Source organism: Myxocyprinus asiaticus, chromosome 43, assembly GCF_019703515.2.
Source record: "Myxocyprinus asiaticus isolate MX2 ecotype Aquarium Trade chromosome 43, UBuf_Myxa_2, whole genome shotgun sequence".
Lineage (NCBI taxonomy): Eukaryota > Metazoa > Chordata > Actinopteri > Cypriniformes > Catostomidae > Myxocyprinus > Myxocyprinus asiaticus.
Window position 1 is genome coordinate 37825192 of NC_059386.1, and position 21466 is coordinate 37846657.

Consider the following 21466-nt stretch of genomic DNA (forward strand, 5'->3'; position numbering starts at 1 on the left):
TGAAGGACTAGGCTGTTTTTGGAGGCTCCTTATATACTATGACACGATTGCCTCACCTGTTAAACATCTCCTGTTTCACATCACCTTGTTATTTTAACTCGTCAAATTGTTATTAGTCTTAAATTGCCCCATCTCAACTATTTTGGAGTGTGTTGCAATCATCTGATTTAAAATTACTGTACATAAAAAAACAATGATATTCACAAGGTAAACATCATATAATGTGTAGCTGTAGAGCTTTCAATATAGCAAAGGGTGAATATAATGTACAAATCACTCATTTTTGTTTTTATTTCATACTGTCCCAATTTGGAATTGGGGTTGGGACCCACTTTATATTAGGTGTCTTTAACTACTACGTACTTCACCATTTGATACAATGTACTTATTATGTACATACATGTTGTTGCATTGTAATTATATTTAAAGTACTTGCCAACCCGTTCCTCAACCTCAGTATCGGCAAATGTGGATAATTTGCAGAACAACATGTAGTTACACAGTAAATACATTGTCTGTATATATTTAATGTTAGTATATAGTAGTTAAGGCCACTTAATATAAAGTGTGACCCGAGGTTGTACCCGCATTTCAAGGCCGTTTTGAGGTCAGAGTTGGTCAAAGTGACGTGTGAGACATGAATCAGAGCAGATCTGTGTTAATGAAGAAAAATCACATTCCACATCAGTGATATTAACATAAAGAGATTTTACAGTGTGATAGAATCAAAGAGCAGGAGACGTTTGTGATTGAGATATAAAAGGGTTTTATGAAACATTTCAGCATCACTGTGACTCGTTTTTTTCTCGACCTCCCATGAAGCTTATAAACTGCTGTCTGATGTGAAAGTAAAATGTTGTAAAGATGAAGATGAATACTGTAATGGGCTGTTTAGATTGAAAGGTGTTCAGCACAGACGGCCGTGTCAGGATGACCGACTGGTGGACAACAACAAATTTTGAGCTTCAATATTTGCTTTAAAAGGATGAATTTAGAAATGCAACTTCTCAAATATGCTGACTACAACCATCAAATCCAATTACTGTCAGACAACAGATATTTTTAATTGTTCGTCTACTGTATGTACACATGATGAGAGACATCGCTGACCGTTGTGTCACATGTCGCTGTCTCAGTGTCTCACGCCACGAGCGTTGTGTTTTGACAGATTGTCAAGATAAAAATACTTTAATATATAAATGTGTCTCGTACGGAGCCCCTTATGGGAACGGGTGGGAATTTATTTTCTGAAATAGTCACATTCCCTTGTAATATCTTTATCCATCCGTTATGAAAATTAAACATGGTTTTACTACAGTAACCAGTCTAAATATACTTCAGCCCAACTAGTCGACTAATCGTTCACACACTGAGATGTTTCTCATCGTGTTCTTCTCTCCCTCCAGGCGCAGAAACTTCCAGAAATCCAGATGGAGCAGGATGTCGAGAGCATCACGGCCCGACAGCCCAAGTTGCCCAAGCAGGCGCGAGAAGATATCCCCAAACCGCTGCAAGAGCGAGAGCGTGTCAAGCAGAAGGTCCAGCGCTACGTCCGCAAAGACGGCAAGTGCAACGTCCACCACGGAAACGTGCGCGAGACCTACCGCTACCTGACGGACATCTTCACCACGCTGGTGGACCTCAAGTGGAGGTTCAACCTCTTCATCTTCGTGCTGGTTTACACAGTGACGTGGCTGTTTTTTGGCTTCATGTGGTGGCTGATCGCGTATATACGAGGAGATCTGGACCACATCGGAGACAACCAGTGGACTCCATGCGTCAACAACCTCAACGGCTTTGTGTCGGCGTTCTTGTTCTCTATTGAAACAGAGACGACCATCGGGTATGGCCACAGGGTGATCACTGACAAGTGTCCAGAGGGCATCATCCTTCTGCTGGTGCAGTCTGTGCTGGGCTCCATCGTCAACGCCTTCATGGTGGGCTGCATGTTCGTGAAGATCTCGCAGCCCAAGAAGCGCGCAGAGACTCTGGTGTTCTCCACCAACGCTGTCATCTCCATGCGCGACGGGCGACTTTGTCTGATGTTTCGTGTCGGGGACCTGCGGAACTCGCACATCGTGGAGGCGTCGATCAGAGCCAAACTGATCAAGTCCAAACAGACGAAGGAGGGAGAGTTCATTCCCCTCAATCAAACGGACATGAACGTGGGTTATGACACCGGCGATGACCGGCTCTTCCTGGTGTCTCCACTCATCATCTGCCATGAGATCAACCAGCACAGTCCGTTCTGGGAGATCTCCAAACAACATCTGGCCAAGGAGGAGCTGGAGATCGTGGTCATCCTGGAGGGCATGGTAGAAGCCACAGGTAAGAGCAGATGATGGTGTGAAGACGGCGGATGGATTCATGTTTACTGCTGTAGTTGCCGACAGGCTCGAGGAGTAACAGAATACTTGTAGTGGTGTTACGTAATCAGAATATTACAAACTAGATCATTGTATTCCATTACAGTAAAATTAAAAGGACTCCATTTTATATGTACACTACCAGTGAAAAGTTTGGACACAGTTGACTAAATGTATGTTTCTCATGATCTTACAAACCTTCGGGTTTAGAGGCTTACGCTGAAATGCTTGAAATGATTTTTGTGGACAAATATAAATTGTTCCTATGCATGAAATTCTTCTCAAAACTAAAATATTAAAGGAATAGTTCAACCAGAAATGATCATTCTCTCATCATTTACTCATTCGTATGCCGTCTCATACTTGTACTTTCTTCTGTGGAACACAAAGATATTTTGGAGATATGATGTAAATTTATGCATACGATGCAAGTCAATCGGGACCAACACTTTCAAACTCCAAAAATGAAATGTGTGAGTGTATAGTGAAGGAAAAGCAGTGAAGAAATGTCCAGTGTAAAAATATACCCATACAACAGCCTCAAATACACGTGTTTATACATTTATCTGTCACTACATAATTCCCATTATTCCGTTTGTGTTATTTCATAGTTTTGATGACTTGACTATTATTTTAAAATGTGGAAAATAGTCATAATAAAGAATGAGTGGCTGTGTCCAAACTTTTCCGCTGTAGTGTATAAGGAAATACTACTGAACACTAGAGCTGGGCGATATGGCGATAAATATCGTGGTGACGATATAGAGTGTCAGTCAATAGAGATATTGCTGTATCATGTATATTGTGTTACGTACGTTTACATGTGTGCAGCGTGGGCTTATCTATCAGTGGGGCTTCATGTGAGACTGAGAGAATACAGAAAACATCAACAGAGTTTTTATGGCATTACAAAATGTTCGACGGCCGCAAAGCATATCCAGTGACATTTAAAGGTGTATTTTTCCTCATTAAAAAAGTTGAACTCCTAAAGACATGAATTATAATTTTGTTTACAATGGCATCTGAAAGTGAAAACTATTGATTTTAAATGATGCTGCATCCAAGCCACTAGGTGTCACTGTAAGTCCAAGATGACACAAAGACAAAAGTTCAAGAGTGCACCTTTAAGAGCTTAATATGCTTCTCATTTGACACGCTCATCTGTGTTTCATGTGCATGTTGCGTGTGCTATCTTTGGAGCACGCAAGTGCACGTGTGTCCAGTAGGCAGGAGAGCGTAGAGCGTGATCACTTGTGCAACTCAGTCATTTCTGACCCAGAAAAAACATCTCCACAGAGCGTGACGACTCCCAAACAAGTCAAGAAAAAGAAGAGGAGGTTGTTATTAAAACAGGTGTGGAGCAGAGGAATCCAGCAACACTTGCACTGATAAACTTTATTGGACTTTAAAATAAATAACAGACACCAATGCGTTTCGGCATGTAGGCCTTCATCAGGTTTATTAAAATAGGTGCGACATCTGTTGTGTGGGTTCACAAAAGCCAACACAGAGCAGAAAAATGTAATCTGCAGTCTGTTTCACACGTTAATAATCACTCGTAATATAAGCAGTTTGTTTTTCCTCCTCAAATGAAGCATGCAAAATAATATTATAAAAGCCAAAAGATGTGCTCCGCATTAATTCGTACATAATTTTGGACATTTCTGCAAGACATGTAACGAGCAATATTGAGGCAAACAGACCCAAGAGCAGAGGAACAGTTCAAAGGATTTATTAACAGCAATAATGAGCAGTCATGGGTTGAGGAACAGATTTGTAAAATCCTCCGCTGAAGCTCAGTGCGGTGCAGAACAGTGGCCAGCAGAGATGGGCGATCTTAACTCCCGACACGCGGGCAGAGACGAGGTATCCTCCGTGGAAGACCAGCTGACACACAGCAAAGCTGGAAGGCAAACACACACCCGACACGCGGGCAACAGATACACGAGACAGAACCAAATAGACAGAGAGAGTGAGAGTACTCAACATCAAACAACAATCTAGCAAAGATACTGAGAACACAACGGGCTTAAGAAGGGAGTGAATTAGAGGAGAACAGGTGTTGCTCAGCATGCTAATCAGTGGCATGATCAATGTTCCCATGGAAACGCTGATCATGCATGCCGGCCGTGCCTGCGAGACATGAGGGAGAGAAAATGACAAAACAAACCGGCGAGCTCGCTGGAGCCGTGACAAGACGTGTTTATTTTCGTTGGATTTTTTAGTTTTACATATGTATTATTTTCTTTGTTGCATTGTTTTGAGAAGATGAGTTTCTTGAGGAAAGTTTATAATGATAATGATATTGGTCAACAGGATATCAGACTGAAATGTGGCATAATGTGAAATTTAGCATTATGGCAACAATGATTTAATGATTTGTTTTTTTGTTTGTTTGTTTTTTTTTTACTTGGACTATTGTCAAGTTCCAAATAAAGAGAAAATTATATAAGAGGAAGTATTTGGAAGTATTTAATTCACTGACTGAATTATTAAAAATAGGCAGTACATTATGGTTATTTATGTGTTTCTCAACTGGGGGGTCGCAGGTGTATTCAGACTGGGTCATACGCAGGGTTATGAGGGTTACTTTTGACATGTATTCCACTACAGATTACAGATTACATGCTGTAAAATGTAATCTGTAACGTAATCCGTTAGATTACTCAAGGTCAGTAATGTAATCTAAATACTTTGGATTACTTCTTCAGCACTGGTAGATTTTTTCACTTGTTTTGACAATAAACAAGTAAATAAAGCACGAAAATACACTTGTATATATATAAATACAGTACTGTGCAAAATGTTGCATAGTGAGGATGTCTTCATAAATAATGCCATAAATAGTTTTCATTTATCACTTAATGTCATACAAAAAGTTTTTTGTTAAGCTGTAGAAACATTATGTAGCTCCTCTATTAAGCTCCTCAATGACATCATATCCACCTTTTCACTCACAACAGTGTGAACTCGTATGAATGTAACGCATCATAAAGTATTTCAGTGCTGTTCAAACGCTCCTTGGATCGCATCATATACATGGATAAATGATTTCCAACTTATTAGTCTAAATATTCAATTAAACAAATGACTATTAAATGCAAAGTAATTTCTTCAATAATCAAAATACTTTTTTTTAATGTAACTGTATTCTGATTATCAACTATTTAAATATAACTATAGTGAATACAGTTACTAATATTTAGTATTTTAAATATGTAATCGCATTACATGTATTCCGTTACTCCCCAATCCTGGTCGCAGATATCAGGGAAAGATGTCGGTTCTCCCATTGAAATGTTTTCGGCTGCCGCACAAATGAAATGTAGAGCTGCTGATGCTAATTGAATGATACTATCGCGTTCAGTTAAAGATATTTTCGCAGTGTTAGTAAAACTTTTGCGCGAGTGTAACAGAACCAGCTCGCGCAAATGATCTGCTCTGTTGTCTCGCGCATCAATCCAATCAAAAAATACATTTTTGTTGATTTTACAAAAATATATTATAATGTGATATATATCGTTATCGTGATATAAAATTACTCGTATCATGATATATGATTTTTGTCATATCGCCCACCTCCCCTAGTGAACACACTTTATAAATATAGCGGGCATGTGAGTTGTTATTTTGCAAAGATGTTTAAATGGCAGCTGATAAATGTTATTTGTGTTTAGTGATATTCAGAGTCCAGTTGCAATAACTCACTTAAAAAAACCCTTAGTTATAATTGCAGCAGAATTGACACGAGGGGATTTCTCTACTAATGTGACAAAAGTGACTGACTATGAAAATGCTTCCGGCTGTGTAGTACTCTTGAGCTCTGTTTAAACAGGATGTGTTGTTGTGTTCTGGCTGAACTATTATTTTAATTGTTGTCATTGTAAATATGCACTAGATAACATTGTCTGTTGTGATGCATTTCAGATTTTCAGCATCTTGCAACTTGAGCGGCATATTTTTAAGACACTGTGTCAAGCTTAAAGGGACAGTTCTCCCAAAAATGAAAATTCTCTCATCATTTACTCACCCTCATGTCATCCCAGATGTGTGTGACTTTCTTTCTTCTGCAGAACACAAATTAAGATTTTTAGGAGAATATTTCAGCTCTGTAGGTCCATACAATGCAAGTGAATGGTGACCAGAACTTTGAAGCTCCAAAAAGCACATAAAGGCAGCATAAAAGTAATCCATAAGACTCCAGTGGTTTAATCCATGTCTTCAGAAGTGATATGATAGGTGTGGGTGAGAAACAGGTCAATGTTTAAGTCCTTTTTTACTATAAATTCTCCTCCTGCCCAGTAGGTGGCGATATGCATGAAGAATACAAATCGCCATAAACAATGGAAGAAGAATGTGAAAGTGAATGTGGAGATTTATAGAAAAAAATGAGTTAAATATTGATCTGTTTCTCACACACACCTATCATATCACTTCTGAAAACATGGATTAAACTACTGGAGTCTTATGGATTACTTTTATGCTGCTTTTGGAGCTTCAAAGTTAATTAATGTTAATTTTTGGGTGAACTATCCCATTAAATAAGCTGAACTTTTAAAAACATGTCTCTTGACCCGTGTTCTATTCCATCCCACTGTGTTGCGTCTCACTGATTTTGAATGCAAGAACGTATCCTGTGTGAACGGCCCCTGACCATATTTAAATCCATACACAGAATTCTGCAGATTTTCCCCCAAAATTAATGCAGAAAGTGTGCAAAATGTCCTCAGATTCTCAATGAATGAGATTCATTACAGCTTCACATGAATCCCATGATAATTTCATGAACCTTTTTCCAGTTGCATGATTCATGAATCATACAAACGTCCTCTGACTGTTCCTCAGTTCCTGTTCCCTACAGTGATGCAGTGGAGGAAGTGCTAATATGACTGCTGATGTCACTTCCTATCTGCTCAGACAGACCACTGAAAGTCACAAACTGTCTCAGTAAAATCAACATGAATCTAATATTCATTATATTATTATTTTTACTGCAGTGGTTGTGGTGGATTGAATGGAAGTGTTTTTCTGCACAAACACTTATTTTAGTCGAGCAATAGTTTGTGCCCCTGGTCACTATTTCCTGTTATCAGTATTTGAACACTGCACATCAATAGTCCTGTGTTGTGACCAATGAAGTTCAAATATTCCATTTCACAGACACACAAGCAGCTGCACACAAACACTTGAATGGTGAATCTTGTCGAGACAATTAGACCAAAGGGAAAAAGCTGTGTGTTTGCTTTTACTGCAACTGTGATGCTATTTTAAGGGTTTGTGAGTGCGGTTGCCATGGTGACGCTGCAGCATTAGAAACCCACTGACATTATATAACAGCGCTGCAGTATTACTGTTATTACCATGATCATAACCACATGCTTTGATCTGTCATTATAGAGTGAGGATTCTCTCTCAGAAACACATCCCATCACGATGCACAGGCCTTGTTTCTGAGAGCTTTAGAAATGCATCTAATTAACACACTGAATGACGCAGGACAGACTGCACGTGCTGCATCAGCTATAGCTCACACATTCACTGTCACTCATTATTTCTGCAGTTCTTGTGTTGTGATGTCACGTGTAGTTTGTCGAGGAACGGTGAGGTCGAGGGTGCTCAGGGCACGACTGGAAATCAGGAACAGCTGGTGGCGTTTTCACAGCTGACCTGTTGTCATGGCGATGAGAGAGCAGCTCACCACATGCATGAATACACATGTCATAAAACACGCATGTCAGCAGGGAGACACACAACCACACACATCTTTGTGTTGCCTTGCATTTATTTTGTGGTTGTGTCTGGACATATTACAAAGTGTGTTTTAATTACTCTGTGCAGCGATTGTGTGTGTGTGTGTGTGTGAGAGAGAGAGTGAGTGTGTGTGTGAGTGTGTGTGTTTATATGTGTATGTGTGAGTGTGTGTGTGTGAGAGAGAGTGAGTGTGTGTGTGTGTGTTTATATGTGTATGTGTGAGTGTGTGTGTGTGTGAGAGAGTGAGTGTGTGTGTGTTTATATGTGTATGTGTGAGTGTGTGTGTGAGAGAGAGTGAGTGTGTGTGTGTGTGTTTATATGTGTATGTGTGAGTGTGTGTGTGTGAGAGAGAGTGAGTGTGTGTGTGTGTGTGTGTGTGTATGTGTGAGTGTGTGTGTGTGAGAGAGAGTGAGTGTGTGTGTGTGTTTATATGTGTATGTGTGAGTGTGTGTGTGTTTATATGTGTATGTGTGAGTGTGTGTGTTTAGAGTGTGTGTGTGTGTGTATGTTTATGTGTGTATGTGTGAGTGTGTGTGTGTTTATATGTGTATGTGTGAGTGTGTGTGTTTATATGTGTATGTGTGAGTGTGTGTGTTTATATGTGTATGTGTGAGTGTGTGTGTTTATGTGTGTATGTCTGTGTGTGTGTGTGTGTGTGTTTATGTGTGTATGTGTGTGTGTGTGTGTGTGTATGTCTGTGTGTGTATGTGTGTGTGTATGTCTGTGTGTGTGTGTGTATGTCTGTGTGTGTGTGTGTATGTCTGTGTGTGTGTGTGTGTGTGTTTATGTGTGTATGTGTGTGTGTGTGTATGTCTGTGTCTGTGTGTGTGTGTGTATGTCTGTGTGTGTGTGTATGTCTGTGTGTGTGTGTGTATGTCTGTGTCTGTGTATGTCTGTGTGTGTGTGTGTGTGTGTATGTCTGTGTGTGTGTGTGTGTATGTCTGTGTGTGTGTGTGTGTATGTCTGTGTGTGTGTGTATGTCTGTGTGTGTGTGTGTATGTCTGTGTGTGTGTGTGTTTATGTGTGTATGTGTGTGTGTGTATGTCTGTGTCTGTGTGTGTATGTCTGTGTGTATGTCTGTGTGTGTGTGTGTGTGTGTGTGTGTGTGTGTGTGTGTGTGTTTATGTGTGTATGTCTGTGTCTGTCTGTGTGTGTGTGTGTTTATGTGTGTATGTCTGTGTCTGTCTGTGTGTGTGTGTGTTTATGTGTGTATGTGTGTGTGAGGGCTGCAGCAGTGGTTTCACATGCGTGTCTGCTGATAACAGTAAATGCGCTTCTGATCTGTGTCTGTCTCACCTGCAGCACCGGCGCATGAATCCACACACACAAATGCTTCGGAGGGATTTGGCTCAGAAATGTTATCGCACAGCAGATGAATGAAAGTTCTCTAATGAAACTTTTCCTTGCGTAGTACGACAGAATATATCAAATAAATAAGCGTTCGTAAGACTCGTGCTGCGGCGTGTGTGCAGCAGAGGGTCTTCACTTTACCTCTGTGTGTGTGTTTGGAAGTGATAAAGAAGGCATGATTTTCAATCACATTATTCGTTTAAACCGCACAGTGAGGACTTTAAGACATCACAGCATCTTTTTCTGCTACTGTGTAATTTTCTGTGAAGCTGCTTTAAAATGATGTGTGTTGTGAAGGTACTATACAAATAAAATGGACTTGACTTGAATCAGGAGAAGCAACCTCAAATTTGTTATTTAAAGGAACAGTTCAAATTCTCTCATCATTTCCTCACTATGAACTATGAAGCTCATAAAAGCACATAAAGGCAGCATAAAAGTAATCCATAAGACTCCAGTGTTTTAATTAAAAACTTTAATTTCACGGGTTCTTTATAGGGACATTTCCACATGTTGTTTGTTTGTCAGTTGTGTTGTCTGTTCTTTACCTCTGTGCTTTGTGCTGTTGCAGGAATGACATGTCAAGCACGAAGCTCGTACGTGGCCAGCGAGATCAAGTGGGGTTACCGCTTCACGCCCGTCCTGACTCTGGAAGACGGTTTTTACGAGGTCGACTACAACAGCTTCCACGATATCTACGAAACCAACACGCCGAGCTGCAGCGCACGAGAGCTGGCGGAAATGACGGCGTGTTCTCGCCTGCCGCTCACATGGTCGGTGGCGAGTAAACTGAGTCAACAGGGTTTGCTGAACTCGTGGGACAAACCGCCGGAGAAGAGCAGAGACACTGACGAGCTGATGGAGAGAAACGGAGACATCGCTAACATAGAGAACGAATCGAAAGTGTAGGACAGAACGAGAATCTCTCGCCTCTCCTCTGCACCACTGAACGATTAGCTGAGGTCAGAGGTCAGAGGTCAGCTCAGGAAAGCGCCCCAGAGTCGGGCCGATGATACGGATTTCACAAACTCTCGGGTGACTGCATGGTTTCTGAAACAATTTTTTTCTTAAAGATAAGAAATGATATTTTCTGATTTGTAATTCAAAGATTAAAACCTATATATGAATATAAATATATATATATATAGATCTATTCTAGGGCATTTGTATTTTTTGTATATATATTTCAATATTTCTTCAATTGGAGAAGTGTGAATATTTGAGGTTGTTTGATACGATTCGTCTGTATATTCTGCCTTTTGGAATTGTTTGGGTTTGCACATATATGTATTCAAGCATGTACAAAAAAACCCAGTAGATGATTGACTCTGATGTATATAATTGAAAGTACATTAGACCATATTACAGGACGCACAGAAGATCTTTATACTGGATGCAAACATGGACAATATGATCTGCCCGCCAAGGAGAATGAGGATCAGCTGGGCGGCGGATGTTTTGCATGGGTATGTGGGAATATGTCAGTCTGAAGAGGGTGTGTGTGTGTGTGTGTGTGTTTGTGTGTGTGTGATCAAATAACCTTCCATACTGTCCTTTACATTTATTTCACCCATCACTTTGAACTTAATTTAATTCATAATTATAACTTGATTCTTCACAGTTGTATTACTCTTTAAAATAAAGGGGATAGTTCACCCAAAAATGATAATTCTGTAATCATTTACTCAACCTCATGTTGTTCCAAACCTGTATGACTTTCTTCAGTGTACATTTTTAAGAATCTCTTTTCCATACAGCGATGCACTCGAGAAGCATTTGGCATCATTTTTAATCTGAATTTAAACAGAGATTTCAGAGCTTTGTTGGTGGGGAAGATTTTCAGTGAACAACAACTTAAATTGTGCGTGTTCATCACACAAAGCTAGCACATGACTTCAGAAGACTTGGAATATAGTACACAAGTTATACAAACTACTTTTATGATCCTTTTATGGTGCATTTTTGTCCTATTTGGAGCTTGACAGTTGTATGGAAAAAAGCTGGGTTTGGAACAACATTAGGGTGAGTAAATGATGACAGAATTTTCATTTCTGGTTGGACTGCTCCTTTAAGATAGACGTCCTTCTGCATAAGTGTGTGACTCCCAGAAGACGGATGCAAGTTGTTTGCACATGTTTCTCCCCACAGACTCTCACTCCTTCTCTTTTCCATTCTGTTTTTGTTCATTTTGTCAGACAGCAACAGCAGACACAAGTCTGATCATGTGACACATCAGCGTCACTCACACTCAAGACCAAAGAGACGAACTCACGACATCATCTAAAGCAATCCCACATACAGACACCTCAGTGTTTACATGATGTGAGAATGGACGTCAGGTTATATTTCATTTGGTGTGAAAGCAAGACTGTGAGGGATAGATGTACTGACTGTTCAGTGGGTCGTACTGTTGGGTTTGATCGTGCTGTCGACAAAACATTGAAAAGATGTCTTTACGAAAGACTATAAACTGTTACAATTACATTTAAACTAGAATCTTAAAGCTGAAGTCATTTCTGCGACACTAGCGCCACCGAACAGAACCGCAAAAATAAACACTGTTTTCAAAACAGCTTCCTGAATACGCCCCCTTCTGCAGAACAGATAGTCCCGCCCCCATCTCACGCCATTGGTTGAGTAATATTATTAGGGCGGGTCTAAACAGATCACTCGTGAAACAAACAGAAGAATTTGTATAGCTCCACAGAGACACAGTGTTTACAGTTTTCAGGAAAATGAACCTATGAACGACTTATAATTATCTCTAAATATAATTAACATACTTCAGCTTTAATATAGTAAAACATATAAAACAGAGTTGTAGTACCAATACCATGAAATCTCTTCATTTTAACGCCACAGCAAAAACTAATATCAACTAATTAGTTAAGTAAACATTTTCACATTCTCAGTTATTAAAGACAAGTAAACAGTCAGAAATTAAAACAAATTACGAGTTTAAAGTCCAAATACACAAATCTGATATTTTAATATGAATCTGTTTTGTCCCGATGTTTACGTTCACTTTACACAGACGATTAATTAGTTTAAAACATTTTAATTGATTCACAGTTTTCTGTAATTAATCACTATTAAATACAACAAACATTAAAAATATATAATCATAAATATATTTAAATATGTATATGTTAAAAGTGTTTTATTGTGGATAGAGTTCATTACACAAGTTTTACAGGTATAATTTCTGATAGGAGTATATGTTTACATGCCATCAAATCAGTGAACATGCTGTTATTAAAAGTTGGGCAAAAATCTTCTGGTGTTTTCAGGGGACTTTTTTAATAATAGAATCAAATGATCATATTAAATTCATATCAAACTTTATTGGCAAGAGCAGCTGAAGTGTACATTGTCCTTTTCTCGCTAACTTTTTTTTCTCCAAAAAATAAAATAAAATAATTTATCTCAAAAATATTATTTTTTCTCCGCAAGAGGAAACACATGAGAATGTTTTTTTTTACTTGCTAGCTAACATTAGCATGCAGTACCAACCTCGGCCACCAGGTTCCGCTATCAGTTAGAATGACATCTTTAACTAGTCTTTAAATGCTTTAAATGAAATCTTTAAATGCTTTAAATGAAATCTTTAAATGCTTTAAATGAAATCTTTAAATGCTTACAAGGTGACAGATGACAGCTGTGGTACTTGATCTTTTGATTTATTGTTGTATAATACTCTAACAGGAACGTTAGCGTTGCCCAAATCAGTGAACTCTTTGGAGCGAAAATAACTCGGGAGCCTCTCAGGAAGGCAAAAAATAAAATAAAATATAATAAATAAAAATAATTCTCTATTTTGTATTTATTTATTTATTTATTTTACATATGTTTCACCAGAGTTATATGTGGTGAAACATATGTAAAAAAAACTAAATAATTTTTTTTTGAGAATTAATATTATTTATTTATTTATTAATTATTTATTTATTTTTTGCAATCCTGACTGGCTCAGGAAGGCACTAAGACACCTAAAATATATATTTTCTCCTAGTAAACTGGGTTTTTTTCACAGTGCAGTTCGGGGCTTCTGTAATTATGTGTCGCCCGTAAAAAGCGTGCACCGCTCCACACAATCAGTTTCGGTGATAAGATGTGCAGTCGGGTCGAGCATGTACCTCATGGAAATGTAGATATGCCAATTTTAGCCACAGGAAGTGGATAAAAACATTAGTGTAGTTTCAGGAAGTAAAAAAACAGATACTGTATATTACAGATATTGCGTGACATGTTAAAGAGTTAACTATTAATCGCATAAATTAACGTGTTAAATTTACCAGCCCTACTTTACATTAATACTTCGGCAAGACGGTAGTTTGAATGAATTTTGAAGTGTATTTGACAGTTTTATGGTATCTGCATACGTGTTTAAAAGCACACACATAGAAAAAATCACGCAGGGCCTGAAATGAGTCAGTATTTGATACTACAGTAGTATCCTTACATCTTTTGTATTTTAGTACTGACTGTAGTACCGGTACTTATGTGCATTCCTACAACAGACCACATTCAATAATATTGTATCCCACAATGCATTGCGCTTGACCTTGTATTTCCAGTGTGACAAATGAACCAGAAATAATTACAGTTGCAAATGTATTTTGACTCATTATTTGGTCAGACTGCCAAAAGTTATTAAACATATATTTATACACAGTAACGTTAAACTGATGATGTCATCGACTGACGTCCATAAACAATCTCCATTCTCTCCTGCACCCACGAGTACACAAGATGTTGGATTCTTTTAAATGTGGACTTAAGTATTTCATCCCGTGTCAGTATTGAGAGTAATAACCCTTACTGTTTATTGTGTATATCTGATAAAGTGCCCTTTAATGCGCCCTGCTGATATCAAACTCCCCATTCACATTCTTATCAAATGTACTCTCATTCTTTGATTTCTGTTCATTCATTTGGAGAATATTAAATCAGGAAGATTAACATTATTATCAAATATTGAAATGTCTTCTGATCTTTATCTAAAGCTTATTTAAGAAGCCATAATATGACACATCACACACAGCGTTTATACGGTTTTAGTGCACGTATGACAGACGATTCATTACGATTTTCTTGTTGATTCAGATAATTACTGTGTGTCACAAGAACTCATAAATAAACCAAATCTAAATCATGTGGTTTGTTCTCTGTGTAAAGGATTATACAATCGCTTCTGTGTTTATTGTTCAGTGATCTGAACAAACAGCGAGTGAATTCAGTGATTGAGTTTTAATTCAGTTCTCTTCGATGTGAATTTTGTGGATAAATATCATTCACAGGAAATGTGTTGTGTCTGATAAGGATAAAGATGCATGTGTCACACAGTTTCTGCTGTACACTAACCCTAAAAACACAAATGTGTGTTCCAGTGAAACACTTATAATGGAAGTCAATGGGGTCAATTTTTAGAGGATTTAAATGCAGAAATGTGAAGATTATAATTTAATAAAAGCACATACATTAATTCTTGTGTATTATTTCAGCTGTGAAGGTCGTTTTAATGTTTACTGTGTTACGTCGTCATGGCAACGAAGTTGTAAAATTGTCTATATCTTTCCACAGATGTGGTTAGTAAGTGATTGACAGTAAAATCATGTTAACACACATATTGTTTATGTCTTGTGTCTATACTTTTGAAACAGTGAGTATTTTAATGTTTACAGATTGACCCCATTGACTTCCATTGTAAGTGTCTCACTGGAGGAAAGAGTGGAAATTAATTTATGTGTTAATGAACATTATGACACAAATGCTGTCCATTAAGATTAACTTGTATTGAACCCGGAATATTCCTTTAATGTTCACTGCCTCTAAGGGGATAGTTTCAAAGTGTATAATGTTTGATGTCTAACAATAACTGAGATTATTTTAGTTAAAGATAATGTCTTTGGTGTTTTATGCCCAAAACACAGTGAAATGAGGCCATTAGTATTTTACATCGCACTTCAACAGATGAGCTGAAGTGAGTCTGTAATGAGATCAGATTGAGGCTGTGAGAAATCTGTGATGGGGGAAAGGTGCCTTAAATTGTTCCTGGCAGGGTACTCAGCCTTACAGACTCCATATGGTTATGATTAGGGTGGGGGTGGAGTTAGGGCATCTGCTGCCTCCCAGGAACAAACTGAGGCCCCTTTATACAACGGGCTGAGAGATTCTATCCAAAATTAAACATCAATTCTACCATTCTGAGCTCTAGAATTAACCGTGCTGTGTAGTTTGGTAATAAAGTATAAGGTTGTCATTGTAAAATGTATAAACTTAAACGGTTTATTTACAGACAGGACTGAAGTGATTTTACAGCTGTCTTTGTTCTCTGGGCAATGACACAGAACTTATTATAATATGAGCAACACACCGTGAACCTGCATTAAAATACATGAATCCCTTTGATCCTCAAATGACTGCAGTATTTTCCAAAACAAACCTGCTGTTTTAAATCCTACAGGGCTGTATTTATTAAAGTCAATCAGTCAACTATATTATAAATTATCTAAAAGTAATGTTAAATATTACTGATCATTATCTGATTTGGTCTTAGTATAAATGGTGATGTATTTAATTTTAAATCTCATTTAAAAGGAAATCATGGTGGATCAGCACTGTTGGATATGAAGGCAGATTCATATATTGAACTCTTCTGACATCTAGTGGTCACAATCAGTCAGCGCAGGACTGGTTAAAGTGGTCAGTGCAGGACTGGTTAAAGTGGTCACCGTCAGTCACCTCAGGACTGGTTAAAGTGGTCACCTTCAGTCACTGCAGGACTGGTTAAAGTGGTCACCTTCAGTCACTGCAGGACTGGTTAAAGTGGTCACCTTCAGTCACCGTTGGACTGGTTAAAGTGGTCACCTTCAATCACCGTTGGACTGGTTAAAGTGCTTACTGTTGATCACCTCAGGACTGGTTAAAGCGGTCACCTTCAGTCACCGCAGGACTGGTTAAAGTGGTCACTGTCAGTCACCGTTGGACTGGTTAAAGTGCTCACTGTTGGTCACCACAGGACTGGTTAAAGTGGTCACCTTCAGTCACTGCAGGACTGGTTAAAGTGGTCACTGTCAGTCACCGTTGGACTGGTTAAAGTGCTCATTGTTGGTCACCACAGGACTGGTTAAAGTGGTCACCTTCCGTCACCGTTGGACTGGTTAAAGCGGTCACCTTCAGTCACCGCAGGACTGGTTAAAGTGGTCACCGTCAGTCAGCGCAGGACTGGTTAAAGTGGTCACCTTCCGTCACCGTTGGACTGGTTAAAGCGGTCACCTTCAGTCAGTGCAGGACTGGTTAAAGCGGTCACCGTCAGTCAGCGCAGGACTGGTTAAAGCGGTCACAGTCAGTCACCACAGGACTGGTTGAAGTGGTCACCTTCAGTCACGGCAGGACTGGTTAAAGCGGTCACTGTCAGTCAGTGCAGGACTGGTTAAAGCGGTCACCCTCAGTCACCTCAGGACTGGTTAAAGCGGTCACCCTCAGTCACCTCAGGACTGGTTAAAGCGGTCACCGTCAGTCAGCGCAGGACTGGTTAAAGCGGTCACCCTCAGTCACCTCAGGACTGGTTAAAGCAGTCACCTTCAGTCAGTGCAGGACTGGTTAAAGCGGTCACCCTCAGTCACCTCAGGACTGGTTAAAGCGGTCACCCTCAGTCACCTCAGGACTGGTTAAAGCGGTCACCTTCAGTCAGCGCATGACTGGTTAAAGTGGTCGCTGTCAGTCACCTCAGGACTGGTTAAAGCGGTCACCCTCAGTCACCGCAGGACTGGTTAAAGCGGTCACCTTCAGTCACTGCAGGACTGGTTAAAGCGGTCACCTTCAGTCACTGCAGGACTGGTTAAAGCGGTCACCCTCAGTCACCTCAGGACTGGTTAAAGCGGTCACTGTCAGTCAGTGCAGGACTGGTTAAAGCGGTCACCCTCAGTCACCTCAGGACTGGTTAAAGCGGTCACCCTCAGTCACCTCAGGACTGGTTAAAGCGGTCACCGTCAGTCAGCGCAGGACTGGTTAAAGCGGTCACCCTCAGTCACCTCAGGACTGGTTAAAGCGGTCACCTTCAGTCAGCGCATGACTGGTTCAAGTGGTCGCTGTCAGTCACCTCAGGACTGGTTAAAGCGGTCACCCTCAGTCACCGCAGGACTGGTTAAAGCGGTCACCGTCAGTCAGCGCATGACTGGTTAAAGTGGTCGCTGTCAGTCATCTCAGGACTGGTTAAAGCAGTCACCCTCAGTCACCGCAGGACTGGTTAAAGTGGTCACCTTCAGTAACTGCTTGACTAGTTAAAGCGCTACTTATTGTGTTTCAAACTGTTGAAAATTCACATGCTTCTGGTAGAGAGGAGTGTGATTTAGATTCTAGTGGCCGTGAGATGCACTGTTTCCATACAAAAATGTTCTTGTCAAGCAATGAATAGGAAGAAAGAAAGGAGGAGATTTCACTGCAAGACTGTCAATGTCAGTAAAAGATGCAGGAAGATGTTTGTTGACAGAATGGAAGAGGTTCAGGTCTGTTCAGGTCACCCCAAACTAGTAGATTTTGTCTATATTAAACAGACACAGTACACATAAACATGACTGGATGGGTTATTTCCACCTTCCCAAATAGTCCTCTCATTTGCAGATGCATGTTTGACAAATAAAGTCTAATTTGTTGAACAGTGCGAAACAGAATTATCCACACAAGTATTCTTATCTGTTGCCATCCCTCCAGCAGCGCTATTAACATTTATAGGTAAAGCACATGCCATTGGAAGTTATCGAGTGGCACATGCCAGGTATTTTGATACCTGTTGCTCTAAAGAGACACTTAAATCAGCAGCACATACACAAAGCTATACTGTTCTCTAATAATTAAATAAAACAGTACACTGAAGTTGCTTCTGTGTTGTTTTAACTAATCGAGTTTGCTATTAGCTATAAATGAAGTATTGCTAGATACCTTTAATAGTGAACCCAGAATTAATTTATTATTCTTTTCAAAGCTTGTCATGCTCCCAGCATTTATTTCCAGATATTGGATCATTCAAAAATATCTCCCCTAGAAACTTATGTTTGAGTTTGATAGTGTATTGTTAATTATTTTTATGGTTGTAAATTTCAAGTGTCCTCTTTTGTGGTAATACCTAATGTATTCTTTATTCTTTAAATGACATTAACCCTCCTATGTTATTCAAAAATGGCATCTTCCTTCGGTATTCACTGACATCTTTGACCAGAAGAGTCAGATGTGTAACGCTTTTTATATATATATATAAAAAGTTGAAACATGAAGAAAATAAGAGAACGTAAGTATATGTCTTTGACAATTATGCTGGTGTTGCTTTTTTGACACGTTTCTGCTTATAACTTTACGAACAATAAACAGAACATAAAATATCACATATCATTACTTCGAGGAGGTGATTATCTTTCAAACGAGTCCACACACAAGATAATCAGATGTATAGATCATTAGATAATCCACATGAAGCACAATGTTACATATGTCCACCAGGAGATGGCGCCAAATACATGACACAGACTCAATGATGACTCAAATGACACAGAATGAAACTCATTCTGTGAAATCTCATTACTAAAATCATGTCTGCATGATATGCAAACCTTTAGTTATTGTTGTGTTTGCATGTGTAATTAGTTCTTATGTACCATTATTATGTTTTATTTGTTTGGAGATGTTTTTGGACACTATGATAAATTATTTTTGTAATGTTATAACTTTTGATTGTTTTGTCGAATCAACACAAAATGATTCTCAGATACAGTTGACATGATTGGGAGCAAAACAAAAGCAGTTTTTCGGAGCCACCTTATTAACACCCTGAGATATATAATGTCAAATCAGAAAAATAGTACATTTTTGACTTTTTTTTTTTTTTTTTTCAGCAGTTTCTTAGGCTGAAAGTCTCAGAATGTATCATAATCTATATTATTAAAACAGTTGCAAGCTACAAGCCTTTCATTTTGGGTATGCCACTGAAACAGAAAATCTTTCAAAACACCTTCAGATCTTAAAAGGTTAACATAGTTTTAATTTTACTGTATTACTATGGTTTCACTACGAATATTAAGGTTAAAATATGGTTACTGTAATAAAACCATGGTAAATTTATTTCGAGGAAATTTCTTTTACTTTTTTGTGCACTTTATTATCATACACTGATGATGTAATTGATGTGTATTGTCATGAAATCAGAGATCCTCCCCTAGACAGCCAAACGCAAATGGTCAAGAGACACATATTATTACCAGGTGTAAAAAGGACTTTACACACACAATACAGTTATTGAATATCAGCACATATGTGATTGATTACCTGCAGCAGAAACAGTAATAATATTCCTGCATTTAATCGAGCTTCATCTACTGTGGATAAAAAGGATTAAAACAGTCAAACTGTTGACAGCTATCGTTATAAGAAACTTGTTCAAATATGAGGTGGTCAACATAAGTGATGTGACGTTTACCGCGCAATCATGTCACGTGATTGCCAAAGGCGGGAATGATCGTAATAAAGGCAAATAAACGTTCAAAACAAAATCACTTGTCTCATCATATGACTCTGAAACACTACATTCAGGATTAGTTTTTATTTACATAACTGTGTTTTTGTGTTAGTTACAGTTAGCTGTGAGAACATTAAATGATGCAGTGATGTCCGATTTGCGAGCGAATCCTTTTGAATGGTTTCTGAAAATGACTCGATCGAACCGATTCACAAAGCTTTGGTAGATCACCGAACTGTAAAGGCCTGTGAAATGGGAACAGTGTTGTTAACAAAACAGTAATTAATATTAATGAATAACATGATCAATATTGCAACACTAATAGTGTGAACAATAATGTTGAACATTAAACATTTGAAGCAATCTTTATATCCTAATAGTGAAAATAGTGTGATAAACAGCAATTTAATTTGTTTTATATTAAATGCCAAACACTTGACTTTGAAGACTCTATAGAGAATCACTTTTTTAATTGATTTGCTAAAATTAATCCGACTTTCCACCGCTACTGTACAGAGCGAACAAGTGTTCATGTTTAGGATTCTGCATTGTTCACGTTATTTACTTTAAGGAATATTCCGGGTTCAATACGAGTTAATCTCAATCGACAGCATTTGTGTCATAATGTTGATTAACACAAAAATTAATTTTGACTCGTTCCTCCTTTTCTTTAAATGTGTGTTCCAGTGAGACACTTACAATGGAAGTCAATGGGGTCAATAATCTGTAAACATTAAAATACTCACTGTTTCAAAAGTATAGACACAAGACATAAACAATATGTGTGTTAACATGATTTTACTGTGATAAAATCACTTACTAACCTTATAACGTTATAGCCAATAATACAATTTCATTGCCATGACGTGTAATGTCAACAAATCCTAAAACGAATGTAAAAATGATGATTTAAACACCTTTACAGCCCAAATAATACACAAGAAATAATGTAAGTGCCAAAAATTGACCCCATTGACTTCCATTGTAAGTGTCTCACTGGAACACACATTTAAAGAAAAGGAGGGACGAGTCAAAATTAATTTTTTGTGTTAATGAACATTATGACACAAATGCTGTCCATTGAGCTCAACTCGTATTGAACCCGGAATATTCCTTTAACTGTGAAGAACTAAACTGTGTCTCAGATTGTGTTAAAAGTACAACACAAATACTGTGTGTCATTCAGTGGACTAACTTTGGTCATAATAATGCATCCATTCATTGCATAAACTGCTTTTTATTCCCATTAAACTTTAATGTATAGATCTCTACAGCCTACAAAATTAGACTTCAAGATGCAAACCATCGTGTTATTGTGGGACAAGTGTGATTGAAAGACAGTGAAACGGTTAGAAACAGATCTGAACGGAGAACACTGGGATTGCTTGTGTTTGAAGAATGTTCTAGTTTCACTAAAAGCTTTTATGTTGCAGAAAGTTCTAGCGAGAAAATACATTGAAGGGAAGACATGGAAATCTGTTTACTTTTA

General features: G+C 38.5%; 1 protein-coding gene across 2 annotated transcripts in view; it reads left to right on the forward strand.

Annotated features, from left to right (window-relative positions):
* The window catches only part of LOC127433881 (G protein-activated inward rectifier potassium channel 2-like), a 39169-nt gene extending 26963 nt beyond the window's left edge, over positions 1 to 12206 (forward strand). Inside the window, exons 2-3 of one of the 2 annotated variants that reach the window (XM_051686191.1) lie at positions 1407 to 2328; positions 10039 to 12206. In XM_051686191.1, coding sequence (XP_051542151.1) covers positions 1431 to 2328; positions 10039 to 10376 — 1236 coding nt within the window. In that variant the 5' untranslated portion in view covers positions 1407 to 1430 and the 3' untranslated portion in view covers positions 10377 to 12206. The remainder of the gene's footprint in view (positions 1 to 1406; positions 2329 to 10038) is intronic. The other variant, XM_051686190.1, reaches the window with a different exon arrangement.
* Positions 12207 to 21466: the final 9260 nt, after the last annotated feature.